The 27,192-nt window shown below is 36.2% G+C and overlaps 3 protein-coding genes across 5 annotated transcripts; 2 read left to right on the top strand and 1 right to left on the bottom strand.

Annotated features, from left to right (window-relative positions):
* Positions 1 to 1,977: 1,977 nt before the first annotated feature.
* Positions 1,978 to 3,818, bottom strand: LOC127456053 (stress-associated endoplasmic reticulum protein 1). Its single transcript, XM_051724356.1, has 3 exons — positions 3,562 to 3,818; positions 3,219 to 3,294; positions 1,978 to 2,512 (listed from the first exon to the last, which is right to left on the bottom strand). The coding sequence occupies exons 1-3, from the start codon at positions 3,643 to 3,645 to the stop codon at positions 2,472 to 2,474; spliced, it is 201 nt and encodes a 66-aa protein (XP_051580316.1). The 5' UTR covers positions 3,646 to 3,818; the 3' UTR covers positions 1,978 to 2,471.
* A 4,260-nt stretch (positions 3,819 to 8,078) lies between these two features.
* On the top strand, positions 8,079 to 19,690 carry LOC127456035 (eukaryotic translation initiation factor 2A-like). Its single transcript, XM_051724325.1, has 14 exons — positions 8,079 to 8,132; positions 8,515 to 8,584; positions 11,641 to 11,712; positions 11,799 to 11,917; positions 12,034 to 12,133; positions 12,472 to 12,554; positions 12,742 to 12,815; positions 14,681 to 14,825; positions 14,942 to 15,058; positions 15,361 to 15,935; positions 16,259 to 16,372; positions 16,759 to 16,878; positions 17,224 to 17,289; positions 19,384 to 19,690. The coding sequence occupies exons 1-14, from the start codon at positions 8,105 to 8,107 to the stop codon at positions 19,447 to 19,449; spliced, it is 1,749 nt and encodes a 582-aa protein (XP_051580285.1). The 5' UTR covers positions 8,079 to 8,104; the 3' UTR covers positions 19,450 to 19,690.
* A 36-nt stretch (positions 19,691 to 19,726) lies between these two features.
* Positions 19,727 to 26,914, top strand: LOC127456044 (DCN1-like protein 5). Of its 3 annotated transcripts, XM_051724341.1 has the most exons (11): positions 19,727 to 19,834; positions 20,689 to 20,735; positions 20,882 to 20,916; positions 21,029 to 21,131; positions 21,287 to 21,378; positions 23,767 to 23,837; positions 23,922 to 24,013; positions 24,106 to 24,214; positions 24,442 to 24,546; positions 25,727 to 25,829; positions 26,085 to 26,509. In XM_051724341.1, the coding sequence occupies exons 3-11, from the start codon at positions 20,898 to 20,900 to the stop codon at positions 26,138 to 26,140; spliced, it is 750 nt and encodes a 249-aa protein (XP_051580301.1). In that variant the 5' UTR covers positions 19,727 to 19,834; positions 20,689 to 20,735; positions 20,882 to 20,897; the 3' UTR covers positions 26,141 to 26,509. The 3 variants fall into 3 exon arrangements, with proteins under 3 accessions (XP_051580301.1, XP_051580303.1, XP_051580302.1); XM_051724343.1 differs by lacking the exons at positions 19,727 to 19,834; positions 20,689 to 20,735; positions 20,882 to 20,916 and adding an exon at positions 21,590 to 21,634 and having other exon boundaries at positions 21,078 to 21,131; positions 26,085 to 26,914; XM_051724342.1 differs by lacking the exons at positions 19,727 to 19,834; positions 20,689 to 20,735; positions 20,882 to 20,916 and having other exon boundaries at positions 21,078 to 21,131; positions 21,590 to 23,837; positions 26,085 to 26,910.
* Positions 26,915 to 27,192: the final 278 nt, after the last annotated feature.

Below are 27,192 nucleotides of genomic sequence, written 5' to 3'. Positions count from 1 at the left end.
TGTCTATATTTCATGTTCATTAATACACATGTCATACACTCAGCACCTCATATTTCTCCTTCACAGTAACTCATTATGGGGCCATAATTCATGTATTATACATACAGTTGAAGTCATTAAAACTCATTTTTAACCACTCCACAGATTTAATATTAGCAAACTATTGTTCTGGCAAGTCATTTAGGACATCTAGTTTGTGCATGACACAAGTAATTTTTCCAACAGATTGTTTCACTTTTAATTGACTATATCACTTTTCCAAAGAGTCATATGTTTACATCACTAAGTTAACTGTGCCTTTAAGCAGCTTGGAAAATTCCAGAAAACGATGTCAAGTCTTTAGACAATTAGCTTCTGATAGAAGGTGTACTGAATTGGAGGTGTACCTGTGGGTGTATTTTAAGGCCTACCTTCAAACTCAGTGCCTCTTTGCTTGACATCGTGGGAAAATCAAAAGAAATCAGCCAAGACCTCAGAAAAAAAAATTGCAGACCTCCACAAGTCTGATTCATCCTTGGGAGCTATTTCCAAATGCCTGAAGGTACCACGTTTATCTGTACAAACAATAGTACACAAGTATAAACACCATGGGACCACGCAGCCATCATACCGCTCAGGAAGGAGACGCATTCTGTGTCCTAGAGATGAACGTAATTTGGTGCGAAAAGTGCAAATCAATCCCAGAACAACAGCAAAGGACCTTGTGAAGATGCTGGAGGAAACAGGTACACAAGTATCTATATCCACAGCAAAATGAGTCCTATATCGACATAACCTGAAAGGCTGCTCAACAAGGAAGAAGCCACTTCTCCAAAACTGCCATAAAAAAGACAGACTACAGTTTGCAAGTGCACATGGGGACAAAGATCTTACTTTCTGGAGAAATGTCCTCTGGTCTGATGAAACAAAATGTAACTGTTTGGCCATAATGACCATCATTATGTTTGGAGGAGAAAGGGTGTGGTTTGCAAGCTGAAGAACACCATCCCAACCGTGATGCATGGGGGTGGCAGCATCATGTTGTGGGGGTGCTTTGCTGCAGGAGGGACTGGTGCACTTCACAAAATAGATGACATCATGAGGAAGGAAAATGATGTGGATATATTGAAGCAACATCTCAAGACATCAGCCAGGAAGTTAAAACTCGGCCGCAAATGGGTCTTCCAAATGGACAATGACCCCAAGCATACCACCAAAGTTGTGGCAAAATGGCTTAAGGACAACAAAGTCAAGGTACTGGAGTGGCCATCACAAAGCCCTGAACTCAATCCGATCCTGACCTCTAATTTGTGGGCAGAACTGAAAAAGCGTGTGTGAGCAAGGAGGCCTACAAACCTGACTCAGTTACACCAGTTCTGTCTGGAGGAATAAGCCAAAATTCCTGTAACTTATTGTGAGAAGCTTGTGGAAGGCTACCCAAAACATCTGACCCAAGTTAAACAATTTAAAGGCAATGCTACCAAATACTAACACAGTGTATGTAAACTTCTGACCCACTGGGAATGTGATGAAAGATATAAAAGCTGAAATAAATAATTCTCTCTACTATTATTCTGACATTTCACATTCTTAAAATAGTGATCCTAACTGACCTAAGACAGGGAATGTTTCCTACGATTAAATGTCAGGAATTGTGAAAAACTGAGTTTAAATGTATTTGGCTAAGGTGTATGTAAACTTCTGACTTCAACTGTAAATAATTTATTTGAAATAAGCGTAACCCTATAGTGTATTTAAAAGTAGTTAAAATTAAAGTCAGTAACTGCAATCTGATTACAAGAATTTAAAATGTAATGGATCAAGTCCAAGTCATATGGACTACTTTAATTGTTATATTCTGGTTAATTTATGCCATTTTTGGGTTCGTCGGACCGATACGCGATCTGGTTAAAAATGTCAATATCAGAGCCGATACAGATGCAGGTATCAGATCTGTGCATCCCAAATAGGTAAAAAAAAACACACCCAAGTTAGATATTAAGTAAATTAGATTTTATTTGTCCTGTTTTCTACACACAAAACTGAATCTGTGAAACCTTCATTTCCTTTGACACAGTCAAAGAACCCAAACTCAGCTCTAATGGTAGAGAGGAACCCAATACAAGGTGCATAGTACCAAATAATATTAACAATTATACTGAACTGGTCCCTGAACTATAACATAGCATCACTGCAACATTCCTTTTACACAAACATGCTAATGTAGAGAAATATTCAAACAGTCATTCGTAGTCTTGGTTTATTGCCTCTGTCATGGACTGATCAGCAATATTGATGAAAAGTCAGATATTGAAACGTTTCAGAAGATAACGTTCCTCCGGATTTTGAGTAAGGCACAGGCAACCAAAGCGTTGTAGTGAAAGACCGTGCGACAGAAAGATTAAATAAGAAAAAAGGAATGATCAAGAGATCTTCAGCTGTGCCAGGAGAGGAGAATTAACTGTGTTGAAGAGCACTGATGGCCAGAGGCCTCACATTCCCATCCGGATACTCTGAATGATCTGGAATATCGCTGTAGAGAGAGGACAGAAAAACAACATTAGAACAAGGTATTTTATGTTGAAAGGGTAAGTTCACACTGCAAGTGCCCAATTTCGATTTTCTGCTCAAATGCGATTTTAAATATAGCTCAAATGGTCGAAAAAGGAGCAAAAGTTAAAAAATGGTACAAATAACATTAGTGCCATATAGAAATAGTCCACCCAAAACATGATTTGACATAATTTTATTTTGTTTTCCGAGATAATACCAAACTCTACTCTACAATAAAAAAAAATCTGAGTGGGCTTCATTGACTCAAATAATAAATTAAAAGTTTAATACTGTCTGGGTTGAGTGTTTACAGTGGAGTTAGATGAAATGCGAGTCACTCTCAAATTTGATTTCGGCCACATTCAAAATGAACAAATATTTACATGACTGAAACATTATTACTAGACAAGATGATCTAGTAATACAAATACACTTTTATAACACTTAAGTTTTAAATAATACATAAACAGCTCATCAAGGTTGCTACAAAAGAACTCAACATCCGAATACCAACTGAGCACAACTTTATGCACTTTGAACCTTTAAACACTCCAAATTATGAAATAAACCACATTGTTTGACATGTTGACTAACTGATTTGAATCTACCAGCAAAGTCAAAAGTTTTTTGAGTAATATAGCCATGAAATTCAATGAAGGTGTGTGTTTGTTGAATTTAAAACTCACCTGATCCACATACTACAAAGATGAACAAGGCAAGAAGCCATGGACCAACCACTGCTTTCTCATCTGGAGTGCCTCTCTGTTGAGAAAATATTGACATTAACAAAGTTTTACATACATTTTAACTTACTGCTTTTAATGAAATCCAATTTGAGCACATTAACACACTAAAACTATCAAGCTCAACCTATAATGTAGCCAATGCAACATCTCTCCAATAGTGTTAGATGAATCTAGTAAGCGCTTACTACAACACAAATGTATTAGAAGCTATTCCTATTCAAGATGACATATGTGTCCAAATCTTCACTATAGTATATATATGGTAGAAAATTATGTAATTTACCGTGGTTTTGGCCACATTGCCCCTCAGTGTGATGTTCTTGCTGTGTTTCTCATTCGCCATGCGAATCCTCTGTTTGGCCACCATCTTTCACTCTTAATTGAAGCGTTTATGAAAGAGGAAGAAAAAGATAAGATTGTTAGAAATCCAAGCGGTTGACGTGACCAGTTGGCGTGCGATCTTGTACTAAAGTACTGGTTTAAGCCTACGTGTGCATACAGAGAGACTCTCTCCACCCACGATACGTGGACGTTCTGAAAAAGGGGCAGAATGACAAACAACATGAGAGCGGGGTCATCAAATGGGCGGGGCTTGAGGGTCAGCTTCAAAACTGTAAATAATAATTTTCATATTTTGATTTTTCACTGTCTTTTTTTCAATTTAGCGACTATCAGCTATTCTCAGTGTTATTACTCAGTTGTGCATTATTGTCTAGAACGCTTCTAAAGCAGCGGCCTTGTCACGTGGAACATGGTACTTTTCTCATCGTTGTTCAGAATGGACCAATCACAGTCGTTCCTGATTACTAGACGAAAAAAAATGAATGTAACGTGTAAAGATTGCTGGGGCGGATTTTTATTTGTATGTGAGGTATCCGTGTCACAAGTACTCTTTTACACGATTATACCTGTTAGCGTGCAAATGTGTTCAGCGAGACAAAAACCGTTTTAAGATTAAAATGCGGTGTTGAATGGAGCTTTCGTATTTCTGAGCCGTCAAGCGCTCTATGAAGGAAGTTTATGTTCATAGCATACAGACATTAACATTTGTCTACCAATATGATGAGTGAGCTTTCATCTCAAGCCCACACATGCTCTTTATAAAATGCCCATTCAAGATTGTTTGGCGCAATTTATCACATCAGTGCATGAGTCAGTCATGGAAACCGGAATTGTGTCTATGATTCTGTCAAGTGTTAGTAAAAAGAAATGTAAATGCGGTTGTGATCACAGGCTGTTCATAAACAGCCATCAACTGGCACTTTTCTATAAAGTTGGTTAGCAAACCGGTTTATTTAAAAATAATTTGTCCATGGAAAATTATTTAAACGCAATCATCTAGTTCATAAACGTATGAGAAGATTTGCTATTCAGAAATACAAGCACACCAGAACATTTTTGTATAGATACAGTCAAAAAAGAAGTGTACAATGCTTTCAAAAAGCACATTTTAAATCAATGTCTTTCCTAAATCTTGCAATAACTTGTTTAACAGGGTAAATCCTGTGAATAATCTTAAAGGAGACCTCACCAATCTTATTGGTCACACAATATCGTCTTGCAATTTTAAAGGTTTCTTATTAATATTTTGAAATTGTGCATACCAAAAACTTTTGGCTGATGGAGCTGCACAGTTTTGACAGATTTACCTAAAATAGCTGTTATTAATTTTTGTTTAATCTGTAATACTTATACCTTCCAACTTAACAGTAAAGTCAATATTTGGTCTTGAAACAATGTTATATTTTAATAGTTCAATAAGTTCAAATGGTATAGCATCAATCACAGTCATAAATGCCTTAATAGATACTGGGAAGGAATATTTTCCAGAGAATTCAGAGTGTGTAAGTAAGTTACTATTGCTGTTAAATAGTTGTGTCACCAATCAAATATATTTTTTAAACAATGGACTGTCAAAATAATATAAACTGTCAAATAATAAATAAATAAAAAAATTCTGTTCTTAATGTATTTGTTGTTCCAAATTAAACATTTGTGAGGGGAAAAGTTATGCTTATACATAACCATCCATGATAGTAAGACCTGTTTATGGAAATTAGATAACTTAATGGGAAGTCTACTGACATCAAAGTTACAATTAAGAAGAAAGTCAGTGCCTCCAGCTTTCTTAAAATTATATTTGGGATGTAAAACCATAACCTATCTCTTGAGCAAATGTAATTTTGAATCCATTTGACTTTGAGTATAATGTTGGATGATTTGAAATCGAGTACATTTAACCCACCTTGATTAACTGGATTATTCCTCCAAATGAAATTATATAAATTTTTATTTACCTGATTAATTAGGGATTTTGGAACATCTTCTGACTTTGATAGTAATACCCTCACATTTAAGGATAAATCCCTCATTAACCAGGAATTAATCTTTTTTTGAATATTGTTTATCAATGGAGAGTAATTTAAATTAGTTCATTCTTTCTGATTTTTACAAATGTCAATACCCAAATAAGAGATCTGGTCCTTAATTGGTATACCATAGAGTTCCGACAAATTATCAGGTCTGCTTTTGAGAGCAAATAATTAGCATTTCTTCATATTTATGTTTAACCCAGATACTAAAGAAAATTCATAGAGACATACCAATTTTAATTCTTTTTCGTTTTTTAGAAATATAGCTGTATCATCTGCCAATTGGGAACATTTAATTTAATGATCAAATATCTGAATGCCTTAAAATTTATTAACTTTAATATGGAGACACATTACTTGCATGACCATCAGGAATAATATAGGAGATATTGGATCACCTTGCTTGACTCCTCTGTTTATATTAAATCTAGGGGTTGTCCCAAAGAGTAATTTAATAGAGCTATTACAGTTATTGTATAGTGTTTGAATTGCACAAATAAAATTATTGCCAAAGCCGAAAAAACTATACTATAGTATCAAATGCTTTATAGTAATCTATAAAAAGGATATAGCTATTATCATTAATTATAAAGTTATAATCTATTAAATCTAAGATCAGTTGAATATTATTGTCTATATATCTTCCATGTATAAAAGCTGACTGACAATAGTCTATAATTGTATCTAATACTAATTTCAGTCTTTCTGCAAAAATTAATGAAAGTAATTTGGTGTCATTATTGATTAAAGTTATAGGCCTCCAATTTTCTATGTTAAGTAAATCCTTCCCTGGTTTTGGAATTAGTGTAATTAAACCTTGTGACATGGTTGGAAGCAGTTTCTCATGTTCCAATATTTCTTGAATACACAGAGAAGGAATTCTGAAACATCCTCTTGGAATCTCTTATAAAATGCACAAGTTAACCCATCATTACCGGGTGATTTATTGTTTTTTTTAATCTTTCAATACATTTATATATTTCTTCCAGTGTTATGTCCTAATCATACACATTTTTAGAATCCACATTAATAATTGTTGCATATTCCTTAAGTGAATTTAGAAACCTTGGAACATTTAGAAACGTTTTTGGAGTATAATTGTCCATAAAAGTTTGCAATGAAGTTAGCAAATATGTTTGGGATCTGTTGTTAGACAGTTATTAATATTACGTTTCTTTATAGGGGAATTCGCAGCCTTTCTCTTCTCTAGATTAAAGAAATATTTAGAATTTTTCTCCCCCTCCTCCATCCATTTACTTCTTGATGATATAAATGCCCCTTTTGCTTAATGTTCATAAATATCATCTAACTCCAACTGTAATTTGGTTAATAGATTTTTATTCCTATCACATATAGTTTGCTTTTCATAAATATTAATTATGTTTTGTATTATACTTTCCTCTTTTTCTTTCCTAATTTTAGCAAACTCCTTTCCCCTTCTAATAGCTAATTTTCAAATGTCATATTTCATAATTTCCCAACATTTTCCAAAGAGATTAGAAACTTTGGCTTTACTATAACAACTCTTATATAATAAGTTTAACATTGTTTTTAAAGTGATCATCTTCAAGGAGTGCATTATTGAATTTCCAGTAATTAAAACCAGATCTCCTATTCCCCAAGTAAATTATTCTGTGGTCACTAAGTACAGAGGGTATAATGTACATTTCTTGAATGTTTTTCCCAAGTTCTTGTGAAACCAACCAAAAATCGAGCCTAGATTGCTTGGATCCATCCTTATTACTCCAGGTGAATTGTAATTTTTCAGGGTTCCGGTGTCTCCATTCATCCCGACAATGTAAATTAGTACACAAATTATACATATACATGTATTGATTTTGTCTAACAACTCAGAAAGGTAAACAATCTAATGTAGGGTTATTAATAGTGTTCCAATCTCCTCCTAGGATTAATTTAGCATTAACAAATATTTGTAGAAATCCTAACATTTCTTCTTCAAATCCCTGTAATAACGACCTGTTTTCCATAAAAACATTATTATCATAAATGTTTCCTAATATTGTAATATTATCTTCGCTTTCTAGCCATCTCCCAAATGCATGAGCTTTATTTTTTAGAATTTTCCTTTTAAAGTTCCCTTTCAAAACAGCAACCCCTGCTGATGAATTACTTCCATATGAGAACCAAATGTCATTGCCCCTTTTATTTGTCTAAAATTAATGGTCGTTTTGTGACGCTTGAGTTTCCTGAAGAAAATAAAAGTCAGCCTTGATTTTATAAATAATTTTATAAAGCCTCTTAATAAATAAAAAAAAAAAAAAAAAACTGCCTTCCTTTTTAACAAGTCGCGAATACCTTTAACATTAAATGAATATAAACATAAAGGCATTCAGTCTTTGTAAGTTATTACACGTCAAACTCTGACGCAAGTTCCAATAGTGACGCAGGTGCGGAATTCTGTGACGTAGTACGGTGTCGTACTTCCGTTTGAAAATGGCGCCGCCCATACCTCACTTAGCTGGTGAGTTGTTGCTTTAAAACGTGTTTTCAAGCTCAGTTTCAGAGGCATAAAAATAAATAGTCAATCTGTGATGGCATGGCGTGAAACAACATATCTGTGATTTATTCTCATGCTTTTCCGCATATGCATGCTACAGTGCCATTCATAATCCTGTCATGTGCGCAAATTATCACATTTATAGTCTTGGTTCACATATGAGAAAATATAATGTTTATCAACATGTGCCCACATATCCATATTACATATTTAAAAACCCCAATAATATTTAGCAGTTATATGTGAAAAATGGTAAGTGGTTAGCTAAATAAAAGGGCCTTTTCTGTTCATGTTAGAAAGTTATTTAAAACAGTTATTTTATTATTATCTGTCTCGTTCAAAACAGTCCAAGGATCAGATGGAACTTTGCTGTTGTGTGGACCTCCGAGCTGTCAAGAAAGCTCTGCATTTCAGAGGTGAGAGACAAATAACATGGACGTGAACCAGTAATATTTTAGATTAAAATGTGTAGGTTAAAAAAGTGAATGTTTTATATAAGTTTATATCAGTACGTTATATATAACTTACTGCAAAATTATCAGTTTCTCTGGATTTACTATTTATAGGTATGTGTTTGAGTAAAATTAACATTTTTGTTTTATTCTATAAAGTACTGACAGCATTTCTTCCAAATTCCAAATAAAAATATTGTCATTTAGAACATTTATTAGCAGAAAATGACAACTGGTCAAAATAACAAAAAAGATGCCGTGTTTTCAGACCTCGAATAATTCAAAGAAAACAAGTTCATATTCATTTTTAAACACAATACTAATGTTTTAATTTAGGAAGAGTTCAGAAATCAATCTTTGGTGGAATAACACTGATTTTCAATCACAGTTTTCATGCATCTTGGCATGCTCTCCACCAGTCTTTCACATTGCTGTTGGGTGACTTTATGCCACTCCTGGCACAAAAATTCAAGCAGCTCATCTTTGTTTGATGGCTTGTGGCCATCCATCTTCCTCTTGATCACTTGCCAGAGGTTTTCAATGAGGTTCAGGTCTAGAGATTGGGCTGGCCAGGGGCTTGATCCGGTGGTCCTCCATCCATACCTTGACTGACCTGGCTGTGTGGCATGGAGCATTGTCCTGCTGGAAAAAACAATCCTCAGATTTGGGGAACATTGTCAGAGTGGAAGGAAGCAAGCTTTCTTCCAGGATATCCTTGTACGCCGCTCGATTCTTGCGTCCTTCACAAAGACAATCTGCCGGATTCCAGCCTTGCTGAAGCACCCCCAGATCATCAATGATCCTCCATCTGGTCGTCTAATAGTTAGACGGAGACCCGGAGAGGCTTTCAAGCCACAGTGTCTCGCACCCACTGTGAAATTTGGTGGAGTGCTGATCTCCTGGTGTTTTCACGCACAACAGTCTATAGACTTTACTCCGAATGGTGCCAAAAAACATCCAGTGAGCAGCAGTTCTGTGGATGGAAATTCCTTGTTGATGAGAGAGGTCAACAAAGAGATGTGGGTTGGTGCTCTTTTGGCGGCACAAGGAGGACCTACACAATATTAGGCAGGTGGTTTTAATGTTGGGGCTAATTGGTGTATATAATTACATATATATAAAGTTGAAGTCAGAAGTTTACATACACTTAGGTTGAAGTCATTAAAACTCATTTTATAACCACTCCACAGATTTCATATTAGCAAACTATAGTTTTGACAAGTCGTTTAGGACATTTACTTTGTGCATGACACGATACATTTTTCCAACAATTATTTACAGACAGATTGTTTCACATTTAATTGACTATATCACAATTGCAGTGGTTCAGAAGTTGACATACACTAAGTTAACTGTGCCTTTAAGCAGCTTGGAAAATTCCAGAAAATGATGTCAAGCCTTTAGGCAATTAGCTTCTGATAGGAGATGTACTGAATTGGAGGTGTACCTGTGGATGTATTTTAATGCCTACCTTCAAACTCAGTGCCTCTTTGCTTGACATCATAGGAAAATCAAAAGAAATCAGCCAAGACCTCAGCATTTTTTTTTGGACATCCACAAGTCTGGTTCATCCTTGGGAGCTATTTCCAAATACCTGAAGGTACCACGTTCATCTGTACAAACAATAGTACGCAAGTATAAACACCATGGGACCACGCAGACATCATACCGCTCAAGAAGGAGACGCATTCTGTCTCCTAGAGATGAACGTAATTTGGTGCGAAAATTGCAAATCAATCCCAGAACAACAGCAAAGGACCTTGTGAAAGTGCTGGAGGAACAGGTAGACAAGTATCTATATCCACAGCAAAACAAGTCCTATATAGACATAACCTGAAAGGCTGTTCAACAAGGAAGAAGCCACTGCTCCAAAACTGCCATAAAAAAGCTAGACTTCAGTTTGCAAGTGCACATGGGGACAAAGATCTTACTTTTTGGAGAAATGTCCTCTGGTCTAGTGAAACAAAATATGAACTGTTTGGCCATAATGACCATCGTTATGTTTGGAGGAAAAAGGGTGTGGCTTGCAAGCCGAAGAGCACCATCCCAACCGTGAAGCATGGGGGTGGCAGCATCATGTTGTGTGGGTGCTTTGCTGTAGGAGGGACTGGTGCACTTCACATAATAGATGGCATCACGAAGAAGGAAAATTATGTGGATATATTAAAGCAACATCTCAAGACATCAGCCAGGAAGTTAAAGCTCGTTGCAACTGGGACTTCCAAATGGACAATGTCCCCAAGCATACCTCCAAAGTTGTGGCAAAATGGCTTAAGGACAACAAAGTCAAGGTATTGGAGTGGCCATCACAAAGCCCTGAACTCAATCCGATAGAAAATGTGTGGACAGAACTGAAAAAGCGTGTGTGAGCAAGGAGGCCTGCAAACCTGACTCAGTTACACCAGTTCTGTCTGGAGGAATGGGCCAAAATTCCAGCAACTTATTGTGAGAAGCTTGTGGAAGGCTACCCAAAACATTTGACCCAAGTTAAACAATTTAAAGGCAATGCTACCACATACTAACAAAGTGTATGTAAACTTCTGACCCACTGGGAATGTGATGAAAGAATTAAAAGCTGAAATAATTCATATTCTCTACTATTATTCTGACATTTCACATTCTTAAAATAAAGTAGTGATCCTAACTGACCTAAGACAGGGAATGGTTTCTACGATTAAATGTCAAAACTGTGTGTGTGTGATACATGTATATATACATATATATATATATATATGTATATATATATATCTATATATATATATATATGTATATATATATATATATATATATATATATATATATATATATATACACACACACACAGTGTGTTTTATATATATATATATATATATATATATATATATACACATATAATTACATTTTTTTTTTATCATTTCACTTAATCATGCAGTGTAACATTAATTTTTGTCAAGAACAAATATTTAAAATAAGGTCATAAAAACTCCATGTATAATAACAATGCAACAAAGATTTAACAACGACTATACTATTTATTTCAGAGATGATCGGCAAGGCAAACACATGAGATTCAGCAGGGATGGATCTTTGTTTGGGTGGTGCAACGGCTCACAGTACGTATGAGGAGTGAGTTAGTGTAGTTAATAGTTGTCACGATTCATATTTGATTAAATATAAGTCTTCTGTTTATGTTTAAAAGGGTCAGTGTGGTCAAAGTTCCCAGTGGAGACTTGGTGAAGTCTTTTGATCTTCCCAAAACATCTTTGCTGGAATTCTCACCTCTGAACAAACTTTTGGCTACCTGGCAGCAATATACCAGTAAGAACTTTTAATATATGTTCACGTGAAACTACAATAACTATATGAACGGGTAAAATCAAAGCTAGATTTCTGTGCACTATAACTAATTTAGAGCTGTTTGTTTTGTTTGTCAGAAACGCAGGATAATCCTCAGGGAGAGCCAAACCTGCAGTTTTGGGACTTGCAAACAGGTGCCTGTATCAAAGCGTTCTGTCAGAAGAAGATTACAGGATGGTGAGTAATTATTAACACACAGTGATGATGAAATGGAAACCCTTACAGAAAGTTCTGTGGCAATACCAGGGTACAGTGATAATATCAGATGGTTATACCACGGTACTGAGTTATTACCATATTCATGTATCATGGTGTTTACATGGTACTCCACAGAATTTCAAATGATACAGTGGCACTCAAAAAACAGGGTATTTCCATTGTACCATAGTAGTTACTTTTGGTGCTTTTTATTGGTCAAAGTAGCTTTCTTATTGTCAGTTATATTTATTTCCTGTGTGCAACTGATGACTGAATGAAAATGTGTGTGCATTATTTGTGTGTTTGTTTGTTTATAGGTGTCCAAGCTGGGCAGATGATGAAAGTATTGCTGTTAGAAATGTCAATAATGAACTTCATTTCTTTGAGAACAACAACTTTGGTAACACATTTATTTTTCCATTATTTCTAATTTTATTTAATTCATTAAAATGACTTTATGTCCATTGTAAGTTCTTTTTAAATTTTATGCACTTTAAACACATCTTGAGTTTACTGTAGCTTGATCTAGTTTGAGAGGTTAATGTGTTTAAAAAAATAAATGTCACTTTTTGTGTTTTGGTGTGTAGAAACGATTGCTAATAAGCTACACCTTCAGAAAGTGTCTGAGTTTGCTCTATCTCCTGGATCCCAGCCAAGCAAGGTATCAGAATATCTCTGAACATGCTGTTTACTAATAGAAATATATTAAAGTCATGTCACAAAAAAGTCATATTATAGTATTACATGACCTTTTTCCACCCTGTCAAGTCATTTTTATTTGTAAAGCACTTTTCACAACACACATAATTTCAAAGCAGCTTTACAGAAAATGATGCTGTTATGTTTTAAAGTCATCATTGTGCGGTTTAAATAAATAACACGATTGAAAATCATGCCTTTAAATTATATTGTCTTTAAGATGTTAGTTATTAGAGAAAAAACCTTGGGAGAAATCAGGTTCAGCTGGGGGAGCCAGTTCCCCTCTGGCTATACAGCTTGAATATAATGCCAGTATTAGTTATCTTTGTGTACTACAAGTCTCGGTTTATGTGAGTAAGCTGAGTAGATATTGGTGGGCTATGTTTAAAACTGTTTATGGCCATCTGTCTAAAATGCTCGGTTTTCTGTGCTGTCCCCTTTAAGACTTCAATAAACACGCCCACTGTTATGATTTGCAAAGGTTAGTCCTACATTTACGTGGTCAGGAACTTAGTTTAAAGGTGCACTCAGTAATGTTTAACTCCTAAATACATTAATTGTTATTTTGCGGTATATGTTGGAAATCATGACCACTCACATTAAAATGAAGACTCCAGTCATATCAGTAACCTTATAAAAGCTGTTTTATTCTACATGGAGAGGGTCCACTCATGGTGGCTGCCATGTTAGAATCACATGACCAGCCGAATACTACTCGCTTAATCTCAGTAACTGTCCTGTTATTTGACACTTTCACTCATTGATTAAAGTAATCATGGCTGAATGTGAGTACTAAAATTCTACAATGGCATCTGAAATCGAAAACTATTGATTTTAAATTATGCTGCATCCAAGCCACTAGGTGTCAGTGTAAGTCCAAGATGACAGAAAGACAAAAGTTACTGAGTGCACATTTAAATAAATTTAAGCCGCTCATTCCTAAAGTTGGGATACTTTGGAAGGCTATGCAGTGATGCAGTTGTTCCACAACCAGTAACACAACTACATCTAGGGATCTTACTCAACATCTTAATATTTTCGCTGGTTAAAAGCAAGCTATAGCAACAATAGTATAACTTTTGGGGGCCTGGGTAGCTCAGTGGTAAAGACACTGGCTACCACCCCTGGAGTTCGCTAGTTCGAATCCCAGGGCGTGCTGAGTGACTCCAGCCAGGTCTCCTAAGCAACCAAATTGGCCCAGTTGCTAGGGAGGGTAGAGTCACATGGGGTAACCTCCTCGTGATCGCTATAATGTGGTTCGTTCTCGGTGGGGCACGTGGTGAGTTGAGCGTGGTTGCCGTGAAGCCTCCACACGCGTTATGTCTCCTTGGCAACGCGCTCAACAAGCCACATGAAAAGATGCGTGGGTTGACGATCTCAGACACGGAGGCAACTGGGATTCGTCCTCCGCCACCCGGACTGAGGTGAATCACTACGCGACCACGAGGACTTAAAAAAAAATTATTTGTTTTAATTGGGCATTCCAAATTGGGAGAAAAAAGGGGAAAAATCCCAAAAAAATAAAATAAAAAATAGTACTACTTTTGGTGTTTGAGTACCTCAGCTGATCTCTCTTAATCAATTCACCGTAACAATTTCTTATGTTGTGGAGTTGGGGAAATGCACTGTGACATCACAATGCAGCAGATTTCAAAGCAAGTGGATTTTTAAGGGTGGAAACAATAAATGCTCTTTTCAGACTGGAGAGGAAGTTTTGAGTTCTGAAACATACAGTATGTTTTTATAGTACAATGACCATTTGTATGTCAAAATATCAAGGAAAATGTGATTAATCATGAATTTAATGCTGATTATGTGTTGCTGAAGGTTGCTGTCTATGTTCCTGGAAGCAAAGGTGCCCCGTCTTTTGTACGACTGTATCAGTATCCCAATTTCGGCGGTCCAACATGTGCTCTGGCCAACAAAAGCTTTTTCAAAGATGATAAAGTGGCCATGCTGTGGAACAAAAAAGGTAGATAATCAGTTTGCAGCTGGTATCTGATCATTATTATCAACTTATTCAGCTTAGTTTATTTTTGTTTATATTGTCAGAGAATTGTATATATGTTTTTCCCTCATCTCCTAAAGCCACTGCAGTACTAGTGACCGCCAGCACTGAGGTTGATAAAACAGGAGCCTCTTATTATGGAGAACAGACGTTACACTATCTTGCCACCAATGGAGAGAGTGCAGTAGTTCAGTTACGTAAGTGCCATGATTCCTTATTCAATAAAGGAATAGATCATCAAAAAATTAAAATTTTGTCATCATTTACTCACACTTATGTTGTTCCAAATCCACATGACTTTCTTTCTTCCATGATACGGAAAAGGAGATGATAGGCAGAATGTTCACAGCTTTTTTTCTATACAAAAAAATTTAAATGAGAAAATCTTTACACTGTTTGTACTGAAACATGGTGTATAAGTTTTGTAATGCATGCATGCAGAACTGAACGACATGGATTTCATCATTTATTTACATTTATATTTTGTTGTTTTGTACAGCAAAGAACGGCCCCATATATGATGTCTCCTGGAACCCCAACTCTTCAGAGTTTTGTGTGGTTTACGGTTTTATGCCCGCCAAGGCTACGATCTTTAACCACAAGTGTGAGTCTGTGTTTGACTTTGGCACAGGCCCCCGCAATGCTGCTTTCTACAGCCCACAGGGCCACATCCTTGTTCTTGCAGGCTTTGGAAACCTACGAGGACAGATGGAGGTTTGGGATGTTAAGAAATACAAACAAGTGTCTAAACCCCAGGCTGAAGATACTACACATTTCTCCTGGTGCCCTGATGGAGAGCACATAGTCACAGCGACATGCTCGCCCAGACTCAGAGTCAATAATGGCTATAAGATCTGGCACTACACCGGGACTGTGTTGTACAAACATGAAATGCCATCAAATAAAGAGCTCTGGCATGTGTTATGGCAGCCCTTTCCGAGTGAAACATTTCCAGAAAAGGCGGTGAAATACCAGGTGGTTCCGAGTGAGCTTGGCACCACTGAAGCCAAACCCGCGCAGGCGTATCGCCCGCCTGCCCTCCGTAATAAACCCCAGGCAGCCAGCTCCAAACTAGTGAGTTCGTATAATGCTTATTCTTTTTTGCCGATATGTCATGTTGTGGTTCAGATTATACATTTTCTGTGAGAAATAGATTGTGACCATTAAGGGCAGGTGATTGAAGGAATATTCACAATAGATTAGCAATGATGAGTTTTCACCCCATTGGTTGTCAGGCTGGTGTTTAAAGACTTTTTAGAGAAAATTCATAAATATTGATTTGTATATTGAATATCGTCAAAAGGCTGAAAAATATCAAAATATGATTTTATTTTTTATTTTTTGCAATATTGTTTGATTTTTTAGCACCCCTAATCAGCATCCCTTGTCTTTTCAAGCATGAAGAGGAGCCACCACAGAACATGAAGCCTGGTGCTGCGGGAGAGAAGCAATTGTCTAAATCTGCTTTGAAAAACCAGAAAAGGAGAGAGGCAAAGAAAGCTGCTAAACAGGCATGTGACAGAATTTTTATTAACGTTTATTTTCAGGTTGAGAATCGAGAACCAGTTCTTTTTCAGAACGGTTCTATTTATTTCTTTTTTTAAAGACCCCTTGAAATGCTTTAACGAGCACAGTTTTCCTTCCTGTGTTAACATATTTGCTTTCGAAACTGGAAGTTTGGGTGGGACATATCGAAGGGCTCATACCCCTTTTTTTTTTTTTACATCTGTGATGATTTGCTACTTGCCAGTCAGCAACGGTTATTAAAATATATGGTCCATATTCCTGGTAGAGAAAGACTACACTTACAATGTATATATCTGCTAAAGGTTAATTCATGTTCCATGAACTATACAGAGGAATATCTAGCTCAGACTTCTGCTCTTTGTCAACACAGGAAAACAGGTCTGATGAAGCTCTGCCTCCAGTAACAGATTCCACCCCTTCCGCTCTTGCTCATGTGACTTCTACCCAAGGAGACCCTGAAACTGACAAAAAGATCAAGAACTTAAAAAAGGTGCAATGTTTGAAATATGGTGGCAAAATCAAATATAATTGGTGTTGATTGGTTTTGGAAGAGTTATATCAGCTTAATAATGGAAATGTTTTTCCTGTATGGATACCCAAAAAACAGATGTTTCCAGGTTATCCACTGTGGAAAAGGTGTATTATTCAAATCAGTAAAAAAAAAAAAAAAAGGAACAACATATCTGCAGACATATCATTAGATTTTTTTTTTTTTTATTGCATTCCAAAAACAGAACACATACATATTTCATTTTTTTCTACTTGCATACCTTAATGTGAGTCATGAATTTATATTTCAGTTTCTTACCTGGTTTTATGTTTATGTATCTGACAGAAAATCAAAGCAATTGATGAACTGAAGGAACAGCAGGCAGCTGGTAAAGTTATGCAGAAAAATCAGGTACTATAGTAAAACTTCATCAACCCTTCAACAAAAAAAAGGATGTTGATACTTTCTTAAATGAGCAACCTTATAGTTTTTTGTTTTTATAGATTTTATTTATTGTATAATTACCCAGATCAGGTTAAAATTACATGAGACTTTCCGTTTTGTTACACACAGTAATACTTCAAACATACGTTTTGAAGCCACTGTTTAAAATCGGATGTTGCTAACAAGTTGCTAAATAAGAACAACAACTCCCAGAAGCGAGTAGATGTACCTGACAAAGCAGACAACCATTGTAGTTCTTATTTAGCAACTTGTAGTTAGCAACATGTGATTTTAAACAGCAGCTTTAAAATTCACGTTCAAGGTATGAATGTAATTTATTTTGTAGAGCAAAACAGTCATTTTAACCACAGACCTCATTTTACTCATATAAAAAAAATTGCTTTTCCTAAAACGCATGAAAAATTCCCAAAGGAACCCATTGCCCTCCGGGTTGGCCTACAAATTTACGTCTCAGCTGAACAACTCTTTGTAGGCTTGTGGACTTGTAGTCCAAAAACCCAGAAGAGAATTCGCCATAGGTTCCCTCAGGACTTTCCTATGGGTATTGATAATGGTGTTTTTTTAACTTATGAGTAAAATAAGGTCTGTGGTAAACATTACTTGACAAAACGTGGACGTTTTGTTCTGCAATATAAATTACACAGTCATATGGGAATTGAGGATGTATTGAATTAAATACTTTTTTTTAAACGCACGGCGACTTCAAAATCCACGTTTGAGGTATGACTGTGTGTAACTCAGTGCCTCTTTGCTTGACATCATGGGAAAATCAAAAGAAATCAGCCAAGACCTCAGAAAAAAATTATGGACCTCCACAAGTCTGGTTCATCCTTGGGAGCAATTTACAAATGCCTGAAGGTACCACGTTCATCTTTACAAACAATAGTACGCAAGTATAAACACCCTGGGACCAGCTATCATACCGCTCAGGAAGGAGACACATTCTGTCTCCTAGAGATAAATGTAGATTAGTGCGAAAATTGCAAATCAATCCCAGAACAACAGCAAAGGTCCTTGTGAAGATGCTGGAGGAAATGGGTAGACAAGTATCTATATCCACAGCAAAGGAAGAAGCCACTTCTCCAAAACTGCCATAAAAAAGCCAGACTACAGTTTGCAAGTGCACATGGGGACAAAGATCTTACTTTCTGGAGAAATGTCCTCTGTTCTAATGAAACAAAAATTTAACTGTTTGGCCATAATGACCATCGTGGTGTTTGGAGGAGAAAGGGTGAGGCTTGCAAGCCGAAGAACACCATCCCAACCGTGAAGCATGGTGGTGGCAGCATCATGTTGTGGGGGTGCTTTGCTGCAGGAGGGACTGGTGCACTTCACAAAAAAGATGGCATCATGAGGAAGGAAAATGATGTGGATATATTGAAGCAACATCTCAAGACATCAGCCAGGAAGTTAAAACTTGGTCGCAAATGGGTCTTCCAAATGGACAGTGACCCCAAGCATACCTCCAAAGTTGTGGCAAAATGGCTTAAGGACAACAAAGTCAAGGTATTGGAGTGGCCTTCACAAAGCCCTGACCTCAATCCAATAGAAAATGTGTGGACAGAACTGAAAAAGCGTGTGCGAACAAGGAGGCCTACAAACCTGACTGAGTTACACCAGTTCTGTCTGGAGGAATGGGACCAAAATTCCAGCAACTTATTGTGAGAAGCTTGTGGATGGCTACCCAAAATGTTTGACCCAAGTTAAACAATTTAAAGGCAATGCTACCAAATACTAACAAAGTGTATGTAAACTTCTGACCCACTGAGAATGTGATAAAAGAAATACAAGCTGAAATAAATCATTCTCTCTAATATCATTCTGACATTTTCACATTCTCATAATAAAGTAGTGATCCTAACTGACCTAAGACAGGGAATGTTTTCTACGATTAAATGTCAGGAATTGTGAAAAATGTATTTGCCTAAGGTGTATGTAAACTTCTGACTTCAACTGTATTTCACATACTGGATTTACAGTTTGGAGTTTTATAGTTTCCTTATAATGTCTTTAATAACAGTTTTTCCATTTTTTTTAAAGCTTGAGAAGATCCAAAAGGAGGCCCAGCTGTTGAAGGAGCTCGAAGACCTTGAATTAGGACTGTAAACACATTTTACCAGTGCATCAAATTGGTCATCAGTTTTCAAACCATGCTTTGTCATACTGTTAATCTGTATGCAAGAGATTATATATGATCAACAAATAAAAGCCTGTTTTGCCGCTTTGAACATGTCTAAAATAATAAGGACCAATTTCTTAAAGCAATGTTGCTATGCAATGTCATGTACAGCACAGGAGAACATGGATGACGTCATGAAATTTAAAATAAAAAATGCTGTAATTCAAAGTGCGTTACTTGTATTTTGTCCCTTCATGAACCGGAAGTGATCATTCTTCCAGCGTGAAACTGATGCAGGAGCGCAGATGAGTATGAGCTGAAATTTTTCGCAAATAAACTCACCAGGACGAACCAACCCAGCCGATATTTCAGGTTTGATGAGTTAACACTTTAGTAGAATAAGTCTTGAATCTGTAGTGTTTTTATAAATGTTTATTTGTGATAATTAGATGAGCCGGTGAGTTGCTTTTATGCTTAAATATCACATGCTTGTGTTTATATTCAAACTATCAGCGGCAATCAAGCCCTTTTAGTTTAATAGGCGTGTTTTATTGTAAATATAAATGTGTTTTTAATTATTTTACGTGTTTAGGCGAGTATCAGGCTTTGACATTAAGCAGATCAGCCATTTCAAGAGTCACACGGGCCATGGATTTATGCTCTATATTTCAGTATTTCTGTCTTATTTTAGTATTTATTCGTCTTCTGGTGTGGAATAAAACCACTGTTATCTGAATTGTACATTCGGTTAAATAGAAAATATTTTAGTCCATTGAATTTAGCGTTCTTGGATCAGCCAGATGAGCCATTGTTTTTTATTTGTTTTTTTTTGTTTATTATTTATTTAATGCATTTATTAAGAATAAAGTTTAATCAAAACTGTTAAAGCTAAGTCGTTTGTTACTGTGTGTTCTATCCTGTTGCTGCTTTAAATCCCAGACAGTTTAAATAATGGGTGTAATTGGGATGAATTCTGATGAGCTGCTTTGCACCACGTCATGATTTTAAATGGATTTTTAATAAATCATGTCGTAAGACTCCGATGTAAGGTTGATTTTTGATTGCACAGTCTATCACGCATGCTGCAATGACACACTTTATCATATATGAAGCAAATAGTATGAACACAGCTCTGATAGTTTACTGAATATGTAATGATTATGATTATGATTACTGCTTCACATTGAGAGAGCATGTGAATATACATTTATTTTTCATTTTTAAAGGTCTAGACAGACGTAAAGAAGAGACAATCTGGACTGATCTCAGGCTTGTAAGTAAACAATCTTGACAGTGCACATATTTGATATAAATTACAGTTTCAGTCTGTTTGGATAGTGTAATTCATGCATTTGTATTTATCAATATGATCTAGTGTGATGGTATGATAAAAAACAAATATTTCCGCTCTTGTTCTAGAATCTGGTAAACTTGAATGGACTCGTTGCCCAAAGGTACACAGGTATATCTACTTTGTGGTCTTCATTGACCCTGATATATTGAGTTGGAAGGAAAGGAAAGCAGCTGTCTGCTTCAGTTTGTTTCGTTTGTGTGTGATTTGTGCAGTAAGACCAAGTCATCCCATCCCAAGTTCCATTATGCCCGTGAAAAAGAAGAGAAAGTCGTCTGGTTCAGAAGACCCCAGTATCAGAAAGTGTAAAATCACCAGGTAAAAACAGGTCTTTCAGGTCTTTCTCTTACACAGTAGTTTTTGAGATCTTGAGCATGTTTGTGAAATATTAGACATGGTGAGATGAAATGTAATTATAATAGTTATATGAAAAGTAATAGGAGCATGTTACTCATGTCACCTTTGAATTCCAGTTACTGTAGGACACAAACTCCAGGTCGACTGCTAAACCCAGAGGATCACTTCTCTAGCAAGAAATGTCTTGCCTGGTTTTACGAATATGCAGGTGCGTAATTCAAAATCTTTCCTTCATTTTATAAATGTATACTGTTTTCTTAAAGTCAACATGAAACAGCATTCACAATCCATTTTACTTTCATAATGGAACGCATTTCCAAGTAAAACGTGATATTTATGATTTATACAGTGGCAGGAAAAAGTTTGATCTTTATCTAAGTTACAGTTATGAACAAACACATCTGTTTTATCTCTTACAGGGCTCGACATTAACGCTTGTCCAGGACAAGTGGATTTTTGAAGGGGCAAGTGAAAGAGAATTTTTCTTGCCCGACCGGACAAGCAGACGGATTATAACAACCGGCTATATTTGTGGCCTGTGTCACTTATTAGAAAGTTCATATTCTTATTCTGCTGTTGAAAGTAATCCAGAGCACGTAATTTTATAATTCGCTAGTGATCTAGTAACAGCTGCGCCCTGTTTGATTGACAGGCGGCGTATGTATGTGTGCTGAACATGCGCGTGTGTTCCGAAAGTGCTCACGCTCACCTGCGCACCTGAACGGTCAAATTCGTTCCGCCCGTCTTGGTGAGGTATTCATATAAACACAAAGAGTGATGTCTAAAGTGAACGTAAACAGCGGAGAGAAAAAAATGGATTTGTATTAAAATGTTGTACTTGTAAATGTAAGCAGACCTGTTACTGTCTAGTGTCTCATTATAATAATCAAACAACCATAACAAGAAAACGAGAAAACACTCACTGCTCTTGACTGGGTAACTTTAGTAGCTTTAAAAAGTATTAATGTATTATAATCATACAGTGAAGATCAGTAGTAGTTTTATGTTGCATTTCATTCTGAATGTTTACTTGAATGCTTGATAGCCTACTGCTGTTAAAAGCTTTTAAAGCTGTTTTAAAAAAAGCACAATTTTCTTAATTTGTATTTTTTGTTCTATTATTTTTAATCTATTTATTGCTGATTTTTGTTATTTTATTACTGACTGTTTACTAGTCTTTAATAATTACTTAAGAACTTGAAACCATTCTTCCATAATTAACATATTAGTTAGTGTTATTGTTTGTTGTGGTTTTGAAGCTGGTATTGAGAATAGTCAAATTTCACTACAGACTCATGACATTTTGGTATTGTGGTAATGTATAGCCTTTATTGTACATGGTAGATCTTGCTGCAATAACATGATGAAAAAGTAGATCTCATTCCATAGAAGTATGAGCACCCCTGCTGTAAATGATGGTGATGGAGGCTTTTCTTTATTTGACCTACCCTACGTGACATAAAATAATTACCATATGACAAAAGCCTCCTCGCCTACCCAGTGCAGTTTACATTTCTGTAGCAGAGAATTGAGTTGATTGCATAGGTACACTATTAGGTTGGGCATCGGTCATAATTTTAGAAAAATATACAACATAAACTTTGACATGTTACTTGAGCATGTAACATAAATGTCTTTTTTTTTTTTCTCCGGACAAGTAACTTTTTTTACTCGGACGAGTGAATGACCAGTTTACTTGTCCAGAGGACAAGCACATGACAATGCTCAATGTCGAGCCTTGTCTTAACACACAAATTATTGTATTGTTGTTGTACATGTTGAATGCATCATTCAAACATTCACAGTGTAGGTTGGAAAAAGTATGTGAATCCCAAGGCTAATGATGTCAACAAAAGCTAAATACAGTCAGGAGTTGGCAAACCTGGCATCCAATTAATGAAACGAGATTGGAGGTGTGTGTTAGAGATATTTTGAATTATAAAAATTACTCAAACATTTTGAGTTTGCTATTCACAAGAAGCATCTGTGACGTGGACCATGCCTTGCAAAAAAGTTATCTCAGAAGACCTACGATCAAGAATTGGTTGCTGGAAAGGTTTCTAAAGTTATCTCGAAGAGCTTAGATATTCATCTGTCAACATATTGTATATAAATGGAGACGATTTAGTACTGTGGCTACTCTCCCTAGAAGTGGCCATCCAGTCAAGATGGCTCAAAGGCACACGGCAGAATGCTCAATGAGATAAAAAATAACCCTAGAGTGACAGCTTCAGACTTGAAGGAATCATAGAAACTGTTAACATCTCTGTTCATGAGTCTACTATGTGGAAAACATTAAACAGGCATGGTGTTCATGGCAGGACACCATGAAGGAAGCCGCTGCTTTCCAACAAAAACATTTCTGCGTGCCTGAAGTTTGTAAAAGACCACCTTGACAACCCCAAGATTGGTGATGTCAGCCAAAAAGGACATTTGTTTCAGAGGCAGAGCAAGTTATTACATTTTAATGAATGGTTACGAAGACTAAAAAATTTTACCTTGTGATAACATGATGTTGTCTTTAAGATTTGCGACAGTATATTGCATGGAGATTTATATTTCCCAGACATTTAAAGTGTGATTTAAATGTGTACAGGGTCAGATGATGTCGTTGGACCAGAGAGCATGGAGAAGTTTTGTGAGGACATCGGCGTGGAGCCAGAAAATGTTTGTGAAATGTACTTTTTGGTCCAAATGTTTCAAACCCAAAGTATGATTAAATAACTCACACTGTTCTTTTGTGTCCTTTAGATTGTAATGTTAGTGTTAGCCTGGAAACTTGAAGCAATAAATATGGGATTTTTCACTAAAGAAGAATGGATAAAGGGAATGACCTCTCTACAGTAAGAGAATGACCTCACATCCCCTGTATATCAGGATGAATTGCAAATGCAATCACATGTCTTTATTATATCTATATCTTTCTTGTCCATAGATGTGACTGCACAGAGAGGTTACAAGGCAAATTGGATTATTTGCGCTCTCAACTGAATGACCCGGTTATATTTAAGAGCATTTACAGATATGCCTTTGACTTTGCCAGGGTAAGAAGCTGGTTCTTGTCAAGTTACTATCAGGATAAAATCATTTAGATTTCCACAAATTAAAGATTTTTTTCGAACAGTTTTGCACATTGAATTTTCATTTATTTTACGTGTAAATTAAAGTTGGGACAATACGTTTACTCTGTCTTTTTTATGATTTTGCAATAATTGTTTTCTACATAATAGGGTCTTTTCCACACCTTGTCCAATCTTGTTTTTGTCTGTAGGATAAAGATCAGCGCAGTCTTGATATGGACACGGCAAAATCCATGTTGGCGCTGCTCCTTGGACGGACGTGGTCCCTGTTCCCTGTCTTTCATCAATTTCTGGAGGTTTGTGTTCTTTTTATCAATTAAAAACCCAATTAAATTGTTTGTCAAATACAGTTTATTTTCCTGTGTTGACACATTTCCTGTTGAAACAGTATGTTTGGGCTGAACATATGGAAGGGCTTTAGACTTAGTTAACATCACTGTAATTTGCAACTTGGTATTACTAGTCTGAGACGGGTGGTATTGGGGAAATTTCTCAGTATGGAGAGTTTTTAATGACCACGTTTACATGCACTTTAGAACTGTTTATTTCAGAGTTTTTGCAGAAACTATGTTTCGAAGCGTCATGTGAACCATAACTGTGTTTTGTTGTTGTTGTTTTTTTTACACCATTTAAGGGATTAAGAGAAAGCGGTTTTACACACCCAGGTTTCTCCCAGAGAACTTGGCTTATGTGGCCATGTAAACGCATTTACGCCGTTTGCATAGGTTTTTGAAGAGTGCGTGTAACCAACCACATAACTATTGTCATCGGATAGAGCCATACATAATATCAACCAGTCAACACAGTAGAAAGAATTCAACATTTCTGGGAGTACATTGGGAAAAGGGAAAAGCACATGCACTACAAAATATACACACCAATTTAAAATATTGCCTACTGTCTCATGTCCATATATGTGCTGAAGTGCATTGGGTAAATACCAGAGTTTTAAGTAAGAGGGAAACCTCACCATTGCAGCACAATTCTGCTGCAGGTAGCCATGGAAGGTTAATGAAACAAACAGCAACAACTCTGGAATATCTGGAAATAAAGCGAAGCAACAGAGAATAAAATAACAAACGTCAAACTCAAGGAAGACTTTGCCATTTACACAAGCGTTGTGGTGAAATTACGATGCTGTGGAGAAAACCGCTTACTGACCACATGTGTACGGAAGATTTTGAGTCTTAAGCAGCTTTCTCGCAATAAATGGCTTACTGGTGTCCATGTGAGCGTGCTCATTGAACAAAAATTGCCATTTTCAATGCAGTGTCAGTCTGCTAAATGTTTATCAACTTTGAGGAGTACACTAGCATATAGATGACCTTAAAGCTAGCAGACATGGACTAAAATCCACAAAACTCCAATTTTGTGTTTTCAGTAGTCATTAAATCTCTTATTAGAATTTGGCCTGTAATAATGTGCAGTAATGTGCTTTAATGATCAACAGTATGTTTTCTCTCTCTTTGTTTACAGCAATCAAAGTATAAAGTAATGAACAAGGATCAGTGGTACAACGTCTTAGAATTTAGCCGCACAGTTAACGCAGACCTCAGCAATTACGATGAAGATGGAGCCTGTAAGTTTTATGTCGTTCACATCCATCTATCCATGTTTTCCTATAAGTCCACAAAAATGTTGTCTTGCTTTAATCAAGTCAGCCTACTTTAAGGCACAGTTCACCAGAAAAAATGAAAGTTCTGTCATTTAATACCTCATATCGTTTCAAACCCATGTAACTTACTGTCTTTCTTAGAGCACAAAAGATGTTATACAGAATGTTTGCACAGCTCTTCAGTTTTTCACCTGTGTCACTCTTGTGTATTAACTGCAGGGCCAGTGATGCTGGATGAGTTTGTGGAATGGCATAAGGTCAAAATTGCATTATAGCACAACCAGACGATGAATTAAAGACCCACGGACAAGTTTGAAGCACATCAACACTTTTTTGTTTTTTTTTTCTCTCGGTGTGCCCCAACGTGTCCAAATGCAAATCATCACTACCCACAGACTCTTACAGTGTTACTTTAAAAAGGAAAAAGCACAGAAAAAAATCACAAACCAAACAAAAGTGGAAATATTTTTTTATATGTATTTGTTGTTATATTTGGCAGTGTTGTATGATTTTTCCGAGAGCAAGATGGGCTGTTTGTAATTTTTGGTCGCTTTCATTTTTTTTTTTTTCTTCTCAAGTTTTACTTTGTTTATAGTGTTTTGAAAAGGAAATAAAGCAGTTGTATGTAAATTGATATTTCTTCTGGACATTGGTGGCTTACCATAGCATTAAATTAAGCTTAAAGGTGTACTCAGTAACTTTGTCATCTTGAACTTTCACTGACACCTAGCAGCTTGGATGCAGCATCATTTAAAATCAATAGTTTTCAGTTTCAGATGCCATTGTAGAAATTTAGTATTCACAGTCAGCCATGATTACTTTAATCAATGAGTGAAAGTGTCAAATAACAGGACAGTTACTGAGATTAAGCGAGTAGTATTCGGCTGGTCATGTGATTCTAACATGGCAGCCCCCATGTGTGGACCCTCTCCATGTAGAATAAAACAGCTTTTATAAGGTTACTAATATGACTGGAGTCTTCATTTTAATGTGAGTGGTCATGGTTACCTACATATATTGCAAAATTACTATTCATGTCTTTAGGAGTTAAACTTTTTTTAATGAGGAAAAAATTACTGAGTGCACCTTTAAAATAAAACTGAGACTACACTATATATATCTTAATTACTGTCATAGATAACATATGCATTGAAATTGCTACTCTTAAAATGAGACAATACTTATAGTTGTATTAGGTGAATTTACAAATGACAAATTAGCAGTCAACCATAAGGGTTTTGTTAATGGGAGATTCTGATTGGCATCCACAATGAAGAGTCCCATATCAGTAGACCACTAATGTCAATACAAAAAGCCTACACAGTGG

The sequence above is a fragment of the Myxocyprinus asiaticus genome, chromosome 18 (genome assembly GCF_019703515.2).
Source record: "Myxocyprinus asiaticus isolate MX2 ecotype Aquarium Trade chromosome 18, UBuf_Myxa_2, whole genome shotgun sequence".
Classification (NCBI taxonomy): Eukaryota; Metazoa; Chordata; class Actinopteri; order Cypriniformes; family Catostomidae; genus Myxocyprinus; species Myxocyprinus asiaticus.
This window is presented reverse-complemented; position numbering and strand designations above follow the sequence as displayed.